The following is a 21,673-nucleotide window of genomic DNA, read 5'->3' on the forward strand; positions in this document are numbered from 1 at the left end:
ATCCTGTATTTCATTCACAGCCATACCAACAACAACTGAAGAGATGACAATGCCTTTTTATTTTCTAACAATGCACAAAACGAACCACACTACCTTCTTGTTCAAAGTACCTTGCATTGGCCAGCACCTGGTAAAACTTGGCTTGCATCTCCTCTTCTGAGAGATCTCCACCATGGTTGCGGAATTCCTTGAACATCTGCATGAGTATGCACCTTCAGTTGTGGTTACCTGGCAGTTCTAATACACACTACTAGCTATTTCAGACTACACCTTTCCTTTTTTTTTTGGAGCCAAGCTTTTTACATGGGAAAACAACATACAAAGGAGAAATGTAACCATCTGGTGATCTACTAGCTAGACAGCGAGTTCTTTTTTCAAACCAAGAGCTGCCGTTCATTATGAATGCCTAGTTATTCTTCTGAACACTGCAGAGAGGTTACCTTTTTCCAATGAAGTTGAGAATTACTGCCATGTATGGCGCTGTTTACCTCTTAGTTTCATTACAGGAAAATACCTGTGGACCAGTAATGGCACACAAAACAAAAACTGTGAAACAGACAGAAAATACTGTGGTGTAATAAAAACACTGGCTAGCAGTTTAGCATTGCTAAGCATGAAAAAAGCACAGTTTTTTTTCAGGTGGACACCACCGCCACGTACCTGAAAGCGCAACTGAGGTGTCCACTGACCCAAGGAGCCAGTTATGCCTGTCTTAAACTTTTTCATCAATTTACCCAATGTACACCGGTGGCCTATGCTCCCGTGCCGCGTTTTTGCAGCAATGTTGCCAACACCAAAGCGTATTGCTCTAGTGCCGTGTTTTTCCCACATCTTTCTGCCGCTACTGCCACATAGCTAAAAGCGCAAATATTAGTTTGATAGTGATATTAGTTAATGATGAAGACGACGTGCAATGCACAGCGCGAGAGTGTGTTGCAGTTCATCATGAGGAGTGATCGGCTGTGGCAATATCGTAGTGGTCTCGTGCAGTGGCCGATCTCAATAAGACTGATGACCGGGCGGGTTAGTAGTGAATCACCTTTTTTCCTGAGTTGCGTCTTTTGGCTGGTTTTAAGATGAAGCTGATCTGTTCGCACCATCGCCAAGGGTTCGAATCCCAGTCGCGGCAATATTTTATTTATTTAGTTATTTATGATTTGCCCAAGGTCACCCTCAAGGTCAAGCATCACACAAACCGGTGAGCCGGTTTGACTTCGTGAAGCAGTGCTTTTGCACTAAAATAGCATAGATTAAAAGTGCCCCTATAGATGTCCCAAACACACAACAAAAACAATATGGCCAACAAAATGGGCCATGCTCCCACACATCAAAGACAAAGCATGCTTTATGGTATGACCACAGCCTTGCAACTGCAGGCTGTTGTTGGCCTTGAATGTCAAGGCAGCTAAGAAGGGCATGAGACCATCTTACCTACTCTACTAATGAGAAACAGATGACACAGCAGATACTGCTCGTTGCTGCGTCTAACAGTGCAGCTAATATCACTAGTCCTTTTAGTGCAAGCTGCTCAACACGAATGAACCTGTCAAACTACTGCAACAAAGCTTTCCAAAGATGCTAAAGCAAGATGCCTGGCTGATAAACATTCACTGCCTTTTGGCATGATGTACTGGTCAAAAAGGCCAACCGCAGGTGGGCTGAAAACTACTACTTACAAGAGATGACACAACTATAAAATGATAATAAATTTCGGGCATGACTTGGGAAACAGTGCCACCATTAATACCAAAGTGAGTTCACATTTGATAAAAGGGGACAAAAAATGCATGAAATCATAATTTTTTTACTAGTTCAGAAAATTATTCCATACATAAAAACATACCATATTTACATGCATATTGCACAGCCATGAATATAATGGGAAGAAATAGTTTGAGATATCATGAAAAAGAAAAAAATAGATATATGATTATAACGCGATCTCCACCTGTTGAAGCCAACTGTAGCCGAGGGCACAAAAAAAAAGGAGACAGCAAGCAAAAATGTGGAAGCAACAAATACTTCAGTATTATTTGAGAGGCAAGACTTTATAAATGCGCGTGACATCATGCAGCACAGCGAAGCCCCTGAAGCATTAACGCACAAAGCTTCCCGCGTAGCAGTGGCCCCCATTGTGCCACCTCTGCTTCAGGCTTAGTGTAGCCCAGTCCTGTGTCCATTAGCCCTTCTTTCCTTTCCCTACTCCACTCAACTCTTTCAGTGCCTTCTCTGTCTTAATGACCTGTGCCGCCTTCTTTTCAGATTCATAGCCACCCTCTACTTTCCTGTGCGTGCCACATGGCACCAAGGTATCCTTCTTTCCAGATTCATAGCCACCCTCTACTTTCCTGTGCGTGCCACATGGCACCAAGGTATCCTTCTTTCCAGATTCATAGCCACCCTCTACTTTCCTGTGCGTGCCACATGGCACCAAGGTCATCTAAAAGTTGGCTTCTCCTGTACGCTCATGAGTCTCATGGTGAAGACCACTGTAGCTATTTTTAGCAGTGAGAGAAAAAGAAATCGCATTATATTTGTACCTTGGTTCTGAATATAACGTGAGACGCGTTCGAAACCCAATGAACTGAGGAAAAAAACTTGAGCTATATTAATGCAAATGCGTACAGTTAGAAGATTCATGCAAGTTCAAAACTATAAAACCAGTCACATATACATAAATGTTCAAGAACCAGTATACAACACAGCTCTACATAACACAGTTTATTCCCCAAGATACTGATAATTTTTTTCGCACATTTAAAATCTAGTGATTTCATTTCATGAAAAATTTTTGAAACAAATTTCCAGAGGTGGGTGTAATGTGATGATAGATAAGCATCTGTGGTACCAGTTCATGAGTCAGTGCAGTGCGGACAATGTAAACAACACAACTAATTGACATGCACATGGATTTGGAAGCCCATGAAAACGAGACTACAACAGGCTGCATTTTAAAAGGCAATGTATGAAGGCGCCAACGAAGTAATTTGAACAGCCACCAATTCTGGTCTCTTACATTTCATTAGGAATGCCAATGAAAGAGCTTATGGTGTAAAAAATTTAGACTCTCCAAATGCACCTTTTAGCACATTCTGACTAACACCAAAGGGAGTATGGCACTCAGACATCTGAAGTTCATTTCGCGTGACAGCAGAAACTGTTAGAAAAGCCAATTTTCTGCTATCTTTTGTCACACGATTTGCACTGTAGTTCATTCATTCTTTCAAGCTGGATAGACAAATGGTTTGCATCAATCAATACACTGACAGCCCTCTAGAAGTGGTGCTCAAATTTGGGTTGTTTTATCATTCAGCTGCATGATGAGCGCCTATTTGCAGTGCATTTCACTACCCATAGCCTGAAAGTTAATGCTAAGGTTAAAGTTGGTAAAATTAAGTGAAGGGTAAAGTTGAAAACTTCACTGGATTCATGCACGTCCTGATGTGAGAAGAAAAATAACAAGCTCAAACATTACACAAAACCCCTTTCAAGCAACACCAAACAGGCATTGCGCTAGACTAGCATCGTTGCTTTAACTTCTTAGCTCCTTATCAGCTAACTAGTCATCATCATCATCAGCCTGACTACACCCACTGCAGGGCAAAGGCCTCTCCCATGTGAGCAAGCACAAATCTGTAGTGCAAAAGAACCATTTGAACCATGCATTATACCCCAACACGTGGCAGGCAGTTTAAAAGGCACCCTCAGCAGTGGCAAAGTAGGCATCAAACAAGCCAGCTCGTGCATACATGACACAATTTGAAAGCAAAATTTTTTTTCCAACATCCAGGTGCGTGCCACCGTCTGGACCAGATCAGACAACTCAGAAAAAAACTGAACACCATATTTTATAAGCCCTGCACACAGCAGTATCATGGCTGCTGACAAAAAAAAAAAAAATGGATTAAAAGCACAAGCACTAAGCAGAATGCTCCTAGCCAGAAGGCAGGATGGCTGGTATACCAGACATCCTTTCATTTACTGCAAATATATGTGGCCACAACCTCCTAGACCACTATCTTGGCAATGCATACATGGCAGGTGCTGGGCACTCCGTGCCAGTTAAACAATGCTTGGCCAAACCCACACAAGGGGTTTTTAAACACGCGCTGGGAAAGCATGCCAGTTTTGAGCGGGTGAACCTGCCCTTGCAAGAAACTGCCACGATTGTATACATGTGTAGCATTGCTTACATGGTGGCACATATCAGAATATGAACTTCAGTAGTTAGTCGAGTGCTGTATTTCTCACCTCTCCATTTGTGACAACCTGTTTCTGGGTTTCCATTTACTTAGAAAGACAACCCACTACACTCTATGCTTGATCAATTTTAGACAGGGGCCTGAAAACTTTGACCACTGTCTGCTTGCAGAAAAATAAGCAAAAATTAAAACCAACCAAGGTTTTCAAATTCAACACATTGCTGCAAAGTGCTTCTTCACTAGCTTTTGCTACCACTGTTATTTGTCACCATAGGTGAGTGGTAATTTTCTGTTAGGCACACAAGATGAATGGGCAGTCCGTACGGCAGAGTTTGTTTATCTGTGAAGGATCATTGGTCATACATGTGGAATTAGCTACCACGATACAGAATACCCTCACAATGATGCACACAAGGTGTGTGGAAAGTCATGTCATGCTTAATCACAGTGTTGCCGAAAGCCGTGATATCAATCAACAAGTGTTTAACCTCGTCAGACTATGTGTACACTATGACACACATTCGTATTTTACAGAATTCAAAAATAAATGCATCATTTGTGCAGCCTAAGTGCTATTGGGAGTTACAGTGCAGTGTGCTCCCATGTAGCCAGCCTTTTAAGAACTGGGAAGCAATACAGGACACTCCGAGCAGCTTTCCATATTGGTTGTTTTGTCTAAATCAGTTTTCTGTTCTCAATAGCCAAACATCTCCCAAATTTTTCGTGCTTTACAATGAGATTACTAGCAATTTTGATTTTTGGTTTGAATACGCATTCTGTTGTGCAAGGATTTAACTAAAGATATGTCATAAGATGTTGCTGCATGTTTCCAAAGGCACAGGAGTCATAGTAGGGAGGATGGACAAGACCTATGATGGAAGAACTCTTGGACTTATGGCAGCAAAATTTTTTATGGCAGACTTGAGAAATGTATTTACAGCAACGCTAACAAGCTGAACGTTTGCTTGGGTCTGACGAGGTTCAGGTGGGGGAGACTTCTAGAAAAAAAAAAAAAATGAAGTAAAATTGAAGTAAAATAAATAAAAAGAAAAAAAAAAGATTTCTTTAGATTTTACGATCCTCTGATAGACCATTTTTTTAACTTCCAGAAAAACATTAGTACACTAACTTCAAAACCGATTTTTGACCCTTTTTTGTCAACACATTGAGTGGAAAACTGGGAGTTGTTACAGGCTTTATATTTGTATTTTTCTCAAAGCAGCATTTTAGGAGGTTTATGTACCTTTTTCTCAGGAACTATAAGACGTAAGCAAGCAAAATTTTCCATAAGTTTCAATCGAAGCTTTTTACATGACTGGAACAAAAACCAATAACCAAAGTCAATTTGATTTATATAACTATGTATAAAAAAACATTCACGGGTGGCAATTTTGTTGTGCCAAGAAAGGAAATAAACATAATAAATTTATTTCTAGCTCAAATCACATATTTTTAATTTCTAATTGTGCAGAATAATCGTTTATACTTTCACAGAAAATTTCAGGATTCTGCATACAGTAGATTTTAAGATAAAGGCAAATTAGAAAAAAAAAAATAAACAAAAATGCACAATAGTAAACAAAATTTTTATCTGCACTTGAGCTCTAATGCAAGCTGCATCCATACCTTTTATTAAAACTACAGCCAATTTTTTAAAACCATCTTCGAAGTCGCCATCATATGATCACAATTTCGCCAATTAAAAAGCTGAATTTGCTTCTAAGCTTATCTGTTTAGCAGCCTATCTGCCGTCAACATTACACGACAGCTGATTAAGGCGCTAGTAGCCCATAAAGCACCCTCTTTCCATGAACTACACCAATAAAATGTGAAATAGTCGAAATTATCGACAATAAGCAGAGACACCGAACTTGTGGGACTACTCAACGAAACTGAAGCACATATTTGCTGCCCCAGAAGGGCCACCATAATCATGGTGCCTGAAATGTACCCAAGGTGCTCCTGAAGACATTAACGAGCAATGCCTCAAAGAAAGGCACTGAGTTACTGGAATAATTGCACATCCAGCAAACAAGTGAGCACCTGAAAATATGATGCACCTTTTTGCACCACTGACTTCTGCTATGACCCAAAAGAAGAAAAACAACATCTTGATGCAAGGCATCATGAAGTAACTTTTCAATAGTGCAAGGATGCTTTACTGAATGTGGAGCATTTCGAGTGCAAAAAAGATAATTTCACACAAATCTTCATAACACAAGGAAGGGGATGGTGGGGGTGTTCAACATGGGTTTTATACCAGTCTGGCATAACTGAGTGTTTGCGCTGTGACTTTCCTTTAGCGTCACCTTAGGCATAAAGGTACCAACCACTCACCAAAATGTTTAGTAAGGTTGAGATGGAAATGAAAGGATCTGCCTCACATTGCAAAGATTGAGCCTGCCAATATTCAAGAAACGAGGAGTTATAATTTTAATTTGGCACTGAAAACCACATAAAACAAACCGAAGTGCCATCTATCAGTGCAACCCTTCGATTATCGTTATAACCGACTAAGTGAACACATCTTGGCATTATGTCACTGATTTGATTTAGGTGCACAGTGTTATTTTTTTTTTTTTTTCAGGAGTGTTTCCCATGTTTTACAACAGTTTACACTCTCTCCATTGTGCTCTTTGATGAATAGCAACACTCACTTCGCATGGCCCACGATGTGCTTTTAGCTTTTATCACTAGATAGTGCCACAGTGTTTTGCATTTCTTGGATGAAGCAGCAACCTCAGTATGCTAAAACTTTCGTTGACGAGGCATACATCACTATGCGGCAACAACTTTGGGTGTGGAAACTGAAATGAATGCTCCTCTAAACTAAAAAATCTTCAGTACATCAAAATTTTCAGTACATCATTTGTGCTGACATGTAACCGCCATCATGTTCGCTGATCATGGTTTCCAGCATCAGGACACATACGGGGATGCATTAATCACAAATTTCTCGGCAAAAATCTTCTACAGTGTTTCTAATAAAACCCCTATGGAATCAAAGCATCTTAAACAGCAACCCTTCCATTGCAGTAAAAAAATTGGGTGCTTAAAATTCAGAGTTTGGTTCATTAAAGGAGTATCGAGAGCTAACTTTTCATTCTCTGCTTTCTTTCTTGTAATTATGAGTAAGACATTACTATACACGAATCACCACTTGGTATTTGTCTGCAATTGCCATTTGATTTATAATCTAATTTACTCTTTCAGTGCTCTTTTCAGAGCTCTTTCTTTCAGTGCTAGCTAAGAGATAGCCGGCCCGCGAGCTCATTATATCAAGGTCAATCGCTGCAACACCTTTACTGATGGAGTTCATCAATACACATGCTTCAATGGAGGCGGCGTTGGGCAACTGAGGAACTTCGTAATACTGAGGAATTTGCAATATGGAGGTACAGTAAAACCTAGTTAATTCGAAGTCGTTGGGACCGCGAGAAATATTCAAATCAACCGAATACAGCAAAAAAATGGGCCCAGGTAAAAATTTCATTGCAGGAAAGTGCAACTTTTACTGAATAAACTTTGTGATTACCGTATATTGCCACGTAAAAGTCTACCGTCAAGCAAACAGCCCATGCTGGCTGAAAAGAAGTTGACTCCAAATACGAGTCTGTGTGTACTCCCCCACGCCCTCCCATCCTGCCCCATAGATAGATAGATAGATAGATAGATAGAACTTTTATTCACGTCAATTGCCAGACAACATAAATCAGGCCTACCAAAGCCTCAAAGGGCTTGAGTGGCAGCGCCTGGCAGACAGCTAACATTGGCAAAACAAAGGAAAATAGAGACGCTGCAATGAACTTTGCAAAAAAAGAAAATGGTCACCAAACAGAATGAAACAAATATATAACTATTACAACATCAAGAAAGATTACAGTGATTTGAAATTGATACAGTAAATAGCTGAAATAACTACGGGGCAGGAAGCAACACGGAGACATACCGCAAAGTTTTTTTCAGGGTGTATTTAGTTTTCATGCGGAGTACAGTAGGAGGCAAGCTATTGAAACAGGCAGGTACATAGTAATGACGTGTGCGCTTACCGTACCGGGTTGAGGAGCGAGGAATGCAGTAGCGGTATTTTGGTCTTAAATCCCGAGCAGGGACATATGGAACGGTGAACTGACTGTACCAGAAGTGTTTTAGCACAATAGTTTCTGTTAATAAAGAGTTAAAACTTGGAAGCTTTAGTCTTCTAAAAATATCAATGTCATTACCAATGGACAGGTCGTAAGCAATATTCTTTAGAAGCAAACGCAAAAGCGAATTCACCCTATGTTGCCAGCGAACCGTGCAGTGACCATAAACAGTAATTCCGTACCTAAGTACACTATAGGCTAGAGCATGTACAACACATTTACGGACAGAAAAAGGCATAAAATATCTAATGTTATACAGGACACACGATACAGCACGAAGCCTTTGGCAAACAAAAGAAAGGTGCGATTTCCAAGAGAGATCACTGTCGAAGGTCAGGCCAAGATATTTGACCGAATGCGCATATTCAACTGGTACACAGTTGCAATTAAGACAAGAGGAAGTATGCAAATAAACAAGGTCAGTTAATTCAACTTGTTTTAATGGGTTATGAAAACAGATCAGTTTTGTTTTAGAAGTATTAACATTAATAAGATTAAACTTAAACCAGTCCATGGCTTTAATAGCAGCTATCTGTAATGCTGTAACAGCATCAGTGTATTTCTTTGCACATGCAACAATAACAGTGTCATCAGCATACTGAAACAGCAAAGATGGCACACTGTTAGCAAGGTCGTTAACGTATAGATTGAATAATAAAGGACTTAATATAGAACCTTGCGGGACTCCAGAGGCAATTGCCGTGAAATCGCTATGGAATCTTGAAATCGACACATATTGGCGCCTATCTTGTAAAAAGTTAGTAAGCAGTTCCAAAAACGAACCTCGAAATCCCAGCGCAGAAAGTTTATCAAGCAAAAGAACGTGGCAGATGCTATCAAAAGCCTTGCTAACGTCCAGAAAAAGAGAACATGCGACTTGATTCTTATCAAAAGCTGAATTTAGCACGTCAGAGAATTCTTCAAGAAGAACCGTTGTTCCTTTTCCTGCTATAAAGCCGTACTGACAAGGTGATAGAACACTGTGCGTATTCAAAAAATTCGTCATGGTGAGTAATAGATGCTTCTCAAAAATTTGGCCAATGCATGGTAGAATAGAGATAGGTCGGTAATTACTCATAATGTTTCTGGAGCCACCCTTGTACAAAGGTATAACTTTAGCAGTTTTCATTGAAGCAGGTATTATACCAGTAGAAATGATAGTGTTAAGGATAACTAGTAGAACACCTTTAATTACTTCAAAATTTCTGCACAATTCAGAAATCGTGAGGCCGTCATGACCAGGAGATTTGCTACGTTTACGACTGAAAAGTATACACCTTAAATCACTTTCAGTAATATCAGGAAGGAAAGCAGATTCCATCACACTGAGAGGCATAGGACAGTCGGTAGGAGGGGTTCGAGATGCACCAGAGACCAGAGAAAAAAAATTGTTGAAGTCATTCGCAATGCTCTGTCCATCTTTATGAAAATGCGAGATGAAATATGTATCATTGTAGATAGCAGCGCTCCCTCCTTTCAGACTATTCACCAATGACCATGTTTTCTTGCTGTTAAAACGTGCGTCATTAAACTGAGACCTAAAGTGATTGCGCTTGGCCAGACGGATCATGGCGTTGACACGGTTTCGTTCATGTTTAAACTGCAGTCGTAGCTGAGAACAGTTTGGGGCACGTCTTGATCGAGCCCAGAGCAGATCCTTCTCTTTAATGGCTGCCAATATTGCGGGAGACATCCACTTATTGTCTAAATTTCGTTGTTTAACATTCACCATGCGGGAAGATTCTGCTTTGTGTGAACGAAAAACATCGACGAACCGATCATATAGGTCCGCAGGGGACACACTGTGTATAAAAGAATCCCAATCATGCTTTGCTATTCTTTCGTCAAGACGCTTATAATCAAGTACTGAGACCTTTTGCTGGCTGTGCATAGATGCAGGATGGCTGGAACTATCTGTTAACGAGCAACAAATGAAATAGTGGTCTGCAAGCTTGACCTCAACCACAGCAGACCGCACCGACAGGTTTTGAGAACGCACGTTGATGTGGTCGATGCAAGACGCGACCAGCTGCCCAGCTAAGTATTCCTCACGTGTAGGGCTGTGGATTGTAGTCGCTAGCCCCCACTTTGATAAAGTGTCCAGATAATCTGCGACCGTTGACACAGTGGGGCGTAAAATATCGATATTCATATCACCGATAATGCACACGTGTTCTTCGCGGGAGAACGATGATAATGCAAAATCTAGCTCAGCTAAAAAGATTCGACCGTTACAACACGGAGGGCGGTAAATTGTGAGAAGAACCAGCGACAACCAAGGTGTACTTAGGCGGAGCGCAACTACTTCTGCTTGAGTGAAAGGAACACTAATTTCAGAAACGGACCAAGAATCCTTAACAAAAACTGCGATTCCTCCTCCCATTCTTTGTAAACGAGTGTAAGAATATAACTGGTAGCCTGGCAGCGAGAACTGTAGTAACACGTCTGACGAAGCGTTCACTTCCGTGAGAGCAATGACGTCAAAACTTAAGTGAAAAGGGTGAATTAACGCACAAAAATGGTCCCAGTGTTTCCGTATACTGCGAATATTAACATGAGTAAACTGAAATGAATTGCCTGTTTGATACTGAAAGAACTTCCGGACTTCAGAAAAATCGGAACACTTCACGAAACCTGTATCAGACATGGTTATGTTAGTTTCTCAAGATCCGAAAACTTGTTGATGCGAATGAGAGGTGCGCCTTCGGACCGCTTTGCAAGGACCTTCCCATTTTTGGTCCAGACGAACTCAAAACCCTTTTGTTTGCCCCGAGACCTTGCTAGTCGGAACAGCTCGCGATTAACCCGAGACAGGTTATCGTTAAAAAACAGCCGAGGAGACTGGTCGTCTTGCACCAAATCAGGAAGGCCCTTCCGAGCTCCGAGCCATTTCTGCTTAACAGAAACCGACTGAGTCTGTACTAGGATCGGTGGGATATAGTCGGCTCTGGACGGTAGCCGATGGACTGCTGAGATATCTGCTGGTTGAAAATCGGTAATGTTTAGTTTGCCTGCTAAGGTACTTAAGAAAGTGTGCAAGTTTTCATCAGATTTGACCGGAAGGCCGTGAATCTCGAAGTTACATCGTCTGCTGTATTGTTCGAGATCATTTATCTCTCCACTCATCCTGTCAATCACTTCTTTCTGGGAAACTACTGTTGAAGACAGTGATTGAACTTGTGACCGAAGATCTGTAAGCTCAGCCTGATTAGTGGTCACTCCAGCAAGCACAGAGTCATACCGTGACGAAAGGAAGTCAATAGCTGACTGTATGTCCTCGACTGCTGAAGCAACCTTTTCACTAGCTTCCTTGACCAACAACAGTTCTTCCATTTTCCCCATCAGTGCTGATACAGTGGTAGTCAAAGTATCCAGCTTCACATTCAGAGCAGACAGTTGCTGCGAGAACGAACCACCATCGGGGTTGGATGCTACGTCAGGTTGCGCCACCGAATCATCCTTGCATGAAGGACACTTCCATGTTTCACGTGTTACCGTACTCATCTTCTTGTAGGCGTTATCAGTAACTGACGAGCAGTTTTTCCCCAAGTGAAATTCGCCCTCACAGGCACAGCAAGTCATAAATTTCCCATCTTTCGGTATGGCTTTTGAGCAAGAAGTACACAAAGAAGACATGGTGCAGTCAGCGGCAAAACACGAAAAGTGATGAATTACAACAGGTGTAACCAACACTCACCTGCCAAAAGCGAAGCAAACGTTTAGACCGGGAAAAAGGTTTGCCGCTGACTGCAACGGTCCACGAAGTTGACGGTCTTTAAATAGTCGGTGATCGGCGCCAGGGGGACATCTTTGGCAGGTCCAGAGCGAATGAAGGCAAGGATGGCTTGCGATGTCGAAACAACAGCTTTCTTGAGCCGCATGCGCAGATCAGTCACCCGAAGCAGTTGCGAAGGTGATAGCCGTTGAAGATACGAGCCGCTTTCCGGCTGATACTGTCCCCTGGCTTGCAGAGCTCACCTGCCAAAAGCGAAGCAAACGTTTAGACCGGGAAAAAGGTTTGCCGCTGACTGCAACGGTCCACGAAGTTGACGGTCTTTAAATAGTCGGTGATCGGCGCCAGGGGGACATCTTTGGCAGGTCCAGAGCGAATGAAGGCAAGGATGGCTTGCGATGTCGAAACAACAGCTTTCTTGAGCCGCATGCGCAGATCAGTCACCCGAAGCAGTTGCGAAGGTGATAGCCGTTGAAGATACGCGCCGCTTTCCGGCTGATACTGTCCCCTGGCTTGCAGAGCTCACCTGCCAAAAGCGAAGCAAACGTTTAGACCGGGACAAAGGTTTGCCGCTGACTGCCCCATGTGCTTCGTCCCGCCGCCACATTGCTTGTCGTTGTAGTTTCCAGTGGGATCGCATCACGGCACGCGCAACTCAAAGCAACAAACACGCGCAACAATGCAATCACGAGGACAGCCATCCGAAGCAAGTGGAGGTGAAAAGCGAAGGGGGGCTTCCACCCTGTCTCCACACTCTCGTGTGGCCCAGCTGACTAGCGGCAAATTTAACTGGAAACGGTCCTGTAGCTTCGGATGCCAGCACGACGCACACCCTAGAGATTCTCGGAATCGGAAGTTTTTCCTCGCGTTACCTACCGCTTGTCCACGGAATTGACCGCCAGCACGAACAAACCGGGCAGACGATGCACAATTCGAATTTTCTTCAGTGGAACCAATTTGAGTAAGAATTAACTTTTTTAGTGGGCATGCAGCCCCATGCATCCTGCCAGGAATGGGCACCGGCATGGGGCACATACTACCCGGCGCTCGTCCAAAACTACCTTAGACCCCGCAAATAGGTCAGCTCTGTGTATAGGTCAACCGCGAAGTTCAAGATAGTTTTTTTTATTTCTTAAGAAACGTTGCTCTAGCCCTCTAACCACGGCACACTACTCAAAGAAGTGCCGCAGACTGGCATTGTGCGTGGTCAACTTGTCGCGGGCATGTAGCAAGAATGGTCGCGTCGCAGGATACACACTGAAGCTGTAAGGGGTGGGAGGTGCTTCGATGCCAGCGCCTCCGCTAGACACTGCCTTCACCACAGCCAGGCTGGAGAGGAGCAATGAGTCTGCGCACCACTGCCTCCAGTCCGGCTGTGCCTTGACAAAGCACTGAGAGCACGTTATTTTTAAACTGGTACCCACACCTGCGTTGCAGTGAAGCACGGCTTCTCCTCTGCAGAAGCTTGCTCTGGCGGTCCGTGAGCCCTACCGAATGCTTTTTATGCGGATAGTACAAGGGCTGGGGCGCTTTGCATGCCAAGCATCGGCATTACTAATCGGCATCACTCTGGAGCGCCATCTCGCAGCTTCGAGGGGCCGCCACTTTATCGGTGTGCGGTGAAATCAGGATCTGACATCCTTGTACAGCACCTCAGATCTTCAAAATAACCGGGCTGATGTGCACTGCAGCTTTGAATTATCCTGTCAAATTTACATTAGAAATTACGGGACCGCACAAATTCTTCAAATTATCTTGAATTTAAAATTATCAAGGTCTTAATGTACCTAACATCTAGGTTTAACTGGATATAACCTGGACCTCAAGAAATTAAAATACTGCAAGTTCAAAACCAATATAAAATCAACATTTCCATGATATGTGCAGAAGCTTCTTGTGATTAAGCAAAAATGTAGGCACAAAGTTTAACTGCACTCTTAGTGACAAAAATCTTTAGCACAAGCAATATCTTCACATTATTTAACAGTACACTGCCTTACCTTTTTCCGCAGCTGCTTAACAGGGAGTTGGTAACCGTCAGCTTCTAGCAATGCTGCCTTGACAGCTTTCTTCCACTTGAATTTATTCTTCATCTCAGATCCTGGTTGAAAAAGAAGAATATATGTGACAGAAAAGCCAAAAAGCTGCTAAGCAAAGGTTGACACAGCTGAAGATGCTAACACGTTACTTAGCATTGCAACCAAGTTTGCAACCCCTCAATACCAGACTAATTAATAAAAAGAAAGCAAAGTGCCATAAGGTATCGCTAGCAGTACATAAAAATGCAACAGAAGGGTGCACTTGTGCAGACAGGTTCACTTGCTTGTTAGAACATTACAAGCTCACTGATAAATCTGCTGGGCCATTCTGCCATATAGACTGAATCCTGCCTTGCTCACCATTTGCTTCAATGGCTTCATTCTCATCCATCTCGGCCTGCTGCTGAGGCTCCTCATCCTGCTGTGCATCGCCATCATCCTGCTGCAGCTTCTTCTTAGACCGTTTCTTCTTCTCTTGTGTGCTGTCCTGGCTGATTTCCTCGCCTGAGGCATTATCTACTGGCTCTTTCTTTGGCTTCTTTGCATGTTTGAACTTTTCAGTAACAGTGCCATTCTGCTCCTCTTTACTGGGCCGGTGCGCTTCATCCCCTTTCGAGATGTCTTCACTAACATGATCCTCCCGTGGTCGCTTCAAAGACGCCTTCTTCACCCGTGTGCTTTCCTGGCTTGAACCATCCTGCTCTTCTTCATCTTCTGCGATGCTATCCCCCGTGATATGTTCCTGTGGCTTTGAATTTTGTTTGTTTTCAGTATTTGTTTTCTGAACAGATTGCTGAGCATTTTGAATCGTCTGCCATACATCTTGCACGAGACTTGGGTTTCGCACTCCCATGCTGGATTGGAGGAAGTTCTGAAAATTACAAATGGCCAGATTAAAGAGATTCAGTCTGCAATTCAATTGGCAGTTAAAAATTTATATACCAAAGCTTAACAATACAAAAATGAAGAAAAAGAACTACAACACAGTGCACCTTTGCGCAGGGTTAAGTATCTACAGTTTGCTCCTTTTTGTAGAATGATGGGTTGACATGACGTTCACAATGACTTTAAATAGCAAAATCAGCTATAATGCAGGTAAGGCCCCAGTTTAAGTGAAGGAAGCGTTAAGTGCATGAAAGCAGTTTCATAACACTATAGTATGCAAGTAAATGGCTGCCGTAGCTTTTCACTAGTTGTGTGGAGATCACCTGCCTGCTGGTATACCACTATGCAGAATTGGCCGAACTGGCAAATTTGTCGCATGGTAAGCACCTATGCTATCAGATATCTGAGTCCTAATGTGGCAGCTTGACCATGTTGGTATGGCATGACTTCAAAAATACAGCACAAAATGAAGACAGCAGAGACAGGAAACATATGAGCGCTAACTTTCAATGAGAGTAGAAAGTTATGCTAGTTGATTTGAAAGGTTTATGCTAGCTGAAGGTTTATGCCGGCCAGAGCACCACAACTCCCAGGGCGCATTGCGGCGGCGGCGGCGCCGTAGCACAACTACTGGTGAAATTGGTCCGTTTGGTGTCTGGTATAGCAAGCATATAATATCTTATTTACTGCGACAATAGAAAATTTAAAAGGGCCCTGAAACATTCTTTGCACACAACAACCTTCTCAGTCACTATATAATGTGCTGATCAACACCTGAGCCAATTACAACTGCTTTATGGGCGCGGAAGACACACAATATTGCTCAAAAAATTATTTTGCATCCCATGCGCTTTTTCAAATCCCCTCTAATTTATTTTTCTCAGTATGATGTCCTTTCCGCTGCTAATACACCCTGACAAAGACATGAAAGCTGTCAGCTAGATATGTTTATTCAGAGTCACAACTGGTAGGCGTCATAAGGTGCAGGGAGACTAGTATTCCACGCATCTGAGCTGGTGCTAATTGAATTATGCATGCGAGAAAACAAAAAGTGCACTCGCCAGACAAAGCACCCCGAGCACCTCGCCATGCCAGCAATTATGCACTGCCTTCAGCACAGTACGATTGGCAGGAGGAGAGGGAAAGCCTTGGAAACAATGATGGGCTATTTGTGACCCCTGACAACTCGAACGACAAAGACTGCATTCGAATAAGTCTTGTAGCGAGTGATTATACAAAGGCCCGCCTGTTATACTGCATATATTTTACAGCTTTGATAAAATTTTAAAGTAGCCTTTCATAAACGTAAAGTGTTACCATACAAGTAAGCACTGATATTTAACAACGTTAATTCTTACTTGGCCTTGTATTTCGATGGAAAGCAGGTCTAATACAGCGCAGCTAGCCCATGAAAATTATGGTCAATATAGTACAATGATCCCGAAACCGGTTCCATTCAAGTTCTGAACTTCCCGCCCTTCATGACTGGGTGAAGCGACACCACGTCCCATGTTCAATATTTGTTATCGGCTGAAGCCTAGGGCATGGTACTGTTTCAGCCAATATCAAAGAGCACGAAATTGAAAAGATGAAAAACTGGGAAACAGTCGTTATACTATACCCACATAAGATAAGTTCTCAATATATACAGGCAATGCCAGGATGGACGACAGTTTGAAACCATTGCGCTTTCCAACCTATGTGGTTGCTGGAAAATGCAGCACCATAAAGATCACAGCCAATGCAGTCCCAATCCTGACAAAACATAAACATCATCTGATGTGTACTCTCAATGTGCACAAGGCCTCTTAAAGCATTACCATCCCTTTTCCTGAAATCTTCACAGCGTGGGAAATAGAGTACCTAGACAAAAAAAAAAATGTGATAGGTAAATATAAAATCTAATGTAATAAGCTAATTACTTTTTTCAGGGAGTCTTGTTTTTTCAGAACCTTCAGCACACCATCCGCATAGCAATGTAGACAGCATGACATGTGGGTGTTTATTGCCTGTACCAAGTTATCTGATAAAAAATGTATTATATGTTTTCTTCATCCAGACAATAAAAAGCAGACGCAAATGCACGAAGCAAAATACGAAAAATTAGGCAAACCTATAGAGAGAGTTAATGACCATAACACCTCTATTTCATGCTCAGCAAAACAAAAACAAATAAAATGCACATTCAACAGCATATCGAACCCAAGAATATTTATGTGTAAAAAAAATATTTAGCCACACACTTATGTGAAAAACGCATATTACCTTAAAAGGCTTTTCTTTTCTGGGAACATTGTTGAAGGACTGCATCCTCTCGAAGACACCCCGCACACGTGGGGCCACATCATGGGTTGCGATGATTTTGGAGAGAAGCTGAAAAGCAGAATTTGGCATTTTCATTTTTGCTGCGAATGAATGCTCATTGATCAATTCACCTGCACTGCATACCCTGAGGAATGCAAAGCAGCTGCAGAGCCTAATCACTAACAAGCGTCGAAAAAAAAGTAAAGAAAAACAAGAGCTTCTGTGCTTTGCTATGGTCCCATACGTCACCAAGATGCACTTTGGCAAGTGTTTCAGGCTAACAAGTAAATACTGGTTAATACTGTGCCACAAAAAAATAACAAAAGAACTACCATAATTACAGAAAACACCTGTAATGGCACAGCCACAGCAAAAAAAGAAAACAAGAGTATAATAAAAATATCAGGGGCAGTTCTCAGTGGTTCAATACTCCACCAATTATCACTTTTTACTAGAAGGAAATTATTCATGAGAATGCTAGCTAATACATACAATTTACTAAGTCAACAGTCTGTTCTTGTGCATAACAATAGCGTGCAAGCTTCACACTGATCAGTGTTATGGGTAAAGCAGAACAGATTTTATAAAACTCGAGCTTACTTCGGTCCACTCTTGTTGCTTGACTTCACCTTTGAACACAGGTGGCTTGAAGTTTTTCCCTCCATATCGTTCTGCTTCAGTAACACATTTGATGTGTTCTTTGTATGCATCTCCCCTGTTCAAGCAAAGAAAGCAGAGCAATACATTACAAGATCCCAATACTGCAGCCCCTGAGCCAACACAGGTAAGCCTTGAAGGCTAGTATGTTGGCTAGCAAGTTGGCAATGTTGTTGTTGGTATTGAAGAGAAGTTTTTAAAATGATAAATGGGTGTCATTCATGTAAAGTGAGCCGTACACAAGGTGGTATCAAAAAGTTTTGAGACTAGCTATATGTACAAGGAACTGCTTTATTTATCTACGTTTGCGCACTGCCTCCTTCAAAACAATCCCCTTGCACAGCAGTACAGTGCTCCCAATGTTTCTGCCATTGGAATGTGTGCTCAAAGTTTTCTTTTCAAAGCACACCAAGTACTTCCTGTGATTCGTGCTGCATCTCCGCAGTGGTGTCACAACTGCATCTTCATCTTTGGGAAGAAGGTGAAGTCCACAACAAATAAGTCTGGCGAGAAGGGTGGGTGCAGAAGTGAGATGATTTTTCGGTTGACAAACTCACGAGTGAGGAGAGCCCGGTGACAGGCAGCAGTGTCGTCACGCAGCGTCCAGGTTTTTGCGCACCATTGCGCACCACAGATCTGGTCGCTTTCAGTGAATTTTTTCTCTCAGACGCCTTAAAACCTGGCAGTAGAACTTGCTATTGATGGTCTAGCCCATGGAAACGAATTCTTGGTGCACAATGCCACAAATGTCCAAAAAGACAATGAGCATGCACTTGATCAAGTTGCAGACCTGCCTTGCCTTTTTCTGTTATGGAGATTGCGGGCTCTTCCACTGTGAAGAATGTTGCTTCGTCTCAATAGTCGTACCCATAAACCCAAGTTTCATCACCATTAATGATCCTTGACAAGATGAACGGGTCATCATCGGCATGTTGGCGGAGCTCTTGGCAGATTTCAACGTGGTGTTCTTTCTGCTCCTGGGTCAGTAGCTGGGGGATGAACTTAGCAGCAACACAGCACGCGTTGAAGTCGCGCATGAGGACTGCCTGGACTGTTCCGTATGACAATTCGACAAAGACAGTAATGTTGTGGATTGTCCTCTAACGATACTCATGCATAAGTTGCTGAACAGTTTCAACGCTTCGGAGGTTGAGCTCGTTGAAAGCCTTTCTCACCGCTCATCGTCTTCCAGCAATGTTCTGCCACTCTTGAATGACGCATGCCACTCAAAACACGTAGCACGACTCATTGCAGCATTGCCATAAACTTGCCAAATCATGCCAGATGTCTCTGCAGCATATTCTTCCAGTTCCACGCAGAATTTCACATTTTCACATGGTTCTAACATGCTCTTCATGGTGAAATAACAGACATGGTAACGCACGAGGTCAGAATAGCGACAATTGCACAGCTGCCAATGTACACAGGACGGTGTCCTTTGACACACTGATTTACAAAGGCTGGTGCTTCCTTTAACTGTGCACGCAGTCTTAAGCTGCCTGCCCTCTGTTGGTGTGTCACAAAATTTGTCTCTAAGTTTGGTTCGGTTTGGTTTATGGGGTTTAACGTCCCAAAGCGACTAAGGCTATGAGAGACGCCGTAGTGGAGGGCTCCGGAAATTTCGACCACCTGGGGTTCTTTAACGTGCACTGACATCGCACAGTACACGGGCCTCTAGAATTTCTCCTCCAAAGAAATTCTAGCCGCCGAGGCCGGGATCGAACCCGCGTCTTTTGGGTCAGCAGCCGAGCACCATAACCGCTGAGCCACCGCGGCGGCATTTGTCTCTAAGTATTTTGATACGACCTTGTACACAGCTTGTACCGATGTCACAATGGCTGCTATGTCTGACACCAGAAGCATGGAGAAAGCCAACATGTTTTTCTGATCTGCTTAATGCCAACAGCACTAATTTGCACAGTAAAACTATGGCCGGTGCTCCATCCAGGTTAATGCCTGTGACATCATGTGCAAACCACCTACAACAGTATGCTGATGTCAGTCTGTAGTACTACAAATTACACCGACTAGAAGTCAGCGTACAACCATGAGCAGGTTTGTCTAGAGCGTTCAAGCTGTGCTCTGTGGAGCAAACCATGAAAATTTTCAAAGTAGGTATTGAGTTTCAGAGATGATGCTTATGCTCGAACGTATCTGCAGGCATACAAGTAGCACAATAACAAGCACCAAGACTTTAACAGCGCACCTGCACTATGACGCTTTATTTGCTCCATACAATGCCACTACAGCATTTTAGACAAGCTTAGCTATGACAGTATTGTCTTTGTCAAATGTAACCAAGCTGCAGCAACGGCTTCAGGAGCGGCCTTGAGGCAAGCCAGAGACACTGAGGTTGCCAGCCATCATCAGCTGCAAGGATAACCTGTGTGATGTGAATCTGAGCTATTGCTGTCCTCCTCTGGATGATAAGAAATCTCCTGATGACATGAGAAACAGTAAGGGCAGCCTGGTTACTTTTGGCAAAGACAGTACATAAGGCCCATCATCGTATTCAGACCATGTCATACACTGGAGGTGATACCGGATCGCTTCAACACCTCAGCAACTTCACAGGTGGCTTCGCGCAGCCAAGCATATGATGGGGGAGGCGGAAGTCTAGTTACTTGGGTGAATGTTACACATTCACTCCAGCAACAAGATGACCATGCTCAGTATTTCCTTTCGATAACTTTTGTTGCTGAGAAGGTACTTTTCAATGGCACAACTTTACATGATCCATGTGCAAACAAGTACTCAAAGATTAAAAACCCACGTCGAGAACACAGCCAGGACAATCTTGCCCCACCATGATTTTAAACAAAGCAATCCTGCCGACGCATCTAGTTCCACCGCGCTAGACTGCAGCAGTAAAACGGGTTGCTTTCAGCTGAATTACGAATACTAATGCCTAAAACTGATCAAAGGATATTTTTATATATATTGTGGTACAACGTAGGACACATTCTTAAAGTGGGAAATCATTAACAAGAACATCAGCAGCATGGACAGTTTACAACCATCCTTTTGACGCAAATAATTTCAGGATACGACGCTGCTTCCAGCACTATTGACATAAAACGATGCGAAGATCTGACTCCAAAACTTACCAAAAATCCTTGTTGCAGTCGATGCACGTAAGCATATCGCAGCTCCGACATTTGGTATAGTAGTGTTTCTCTACTTGATTCTTCTTCAGCGAATCGCCGCATGCGTTGCACGTGAAAACTACCATGCTTAGCACGGACTATCTTTCTTTAACGCCTTATCCTGAGCTAATATATGCAAAAAGAATGGTGAAAAATGTGGCTAATCGGCTGAAGACCTGTGGAGGAACACGTGCTAAGAAGTCCACTCACCGATCTCAAAAGACCGGCTTGCGAATAAACAAGCCAAAGTTGGCGTTCAAGGATTAATGCAGTTTTAATAGCGATCTTTACCGCAAACCGAATGCGCACCGTTTTTGGCTCCCGTTCGTACCACAACAGCCGCCGACAAGCTAAGAACTACAACCCGCGAAGCTCACGTAACGCTCAAACGCGTTGGAAAGGTTGCACACCGCATGGACATATGGACCTACAACATCCACAAGGCTTCAAAGTAACGCCATCGCTAGCAACGCTAGCAACGCCAGTAGCCAAAAGACAGCGTAGCTACGCGAGACACGCGAAACGCAGCTAGCCGGCAAGCAACCATGCAAGCAACGCTGCC

At 42.9% G+C, this 21,673-nt stretch overlaps 1 protein-coding gene across 1 annotated transcript; it reads right to left on the reverse strand.

The window, feature by feature from the left end:
• Window positions 1-36: 36 nt before the first annotated feature.
• On the reverse strand, window positions 37-21,673 carry LOC149349901 (uncharacterized). The gene is made up of 6 exons (XM_089578906.1): window positions 21,073-21,673; window positions 17,909-18,023; window positions 17,270-17,377; window positions 14,480-14,990; window positions 14,081-14,181; window positions 37-196 (listed from the first exon to the last, which is right to left on the reverse strand). Exons 1-6 carry the CDS (start codon window positions 21,195-21,197, stop codon window positions 65-67), a joined length of 1,092 nt encoding a protein of 363 aa, XP_089435032.1. The 5' UTR covers window positions 21,198-21,673; the 3' UTR covers window positions 37-64.

Source organism: Amblyomma mixtum, chromosome 3 (assembly GCF_055824585.1).
Source record: "Amblyomma mixtum isolate Tamu chromosome 3, ASM5582458v1, whole genome shotgun sequence".
NCBI lineage: Eukaryota > Metazoa > Arthropoda > Arachnida > Ixodida > Ixodidae > Amblyomma > Amblyomma mixtum.

Bases quoted from the DNA above. Each gene is read 5' to 3' on its own strand.
- LOC149349901 (XM_089578906.1), bottom strand. From the start codon at position 21,197: ATGGTAGTTTTCACGTGCAACGCATGCGGCGATTCGCTGAAGAAGAAT. The intron at 17,378-17,908 runs GTAAGCTCGAGT...TCTGCTTTTCAG, and splicing joins AGCAACAAGAGTGGACCGAA to CTTCTCTCCAAAATCATCGC. The intron at 14,182-14,479 runs GTGAGCAAGGCA...TTTTTCAACCAG, and splicing joins TGAAGCCATTGAAGCAAATG to GATCTGAGATGAAGAATAAA.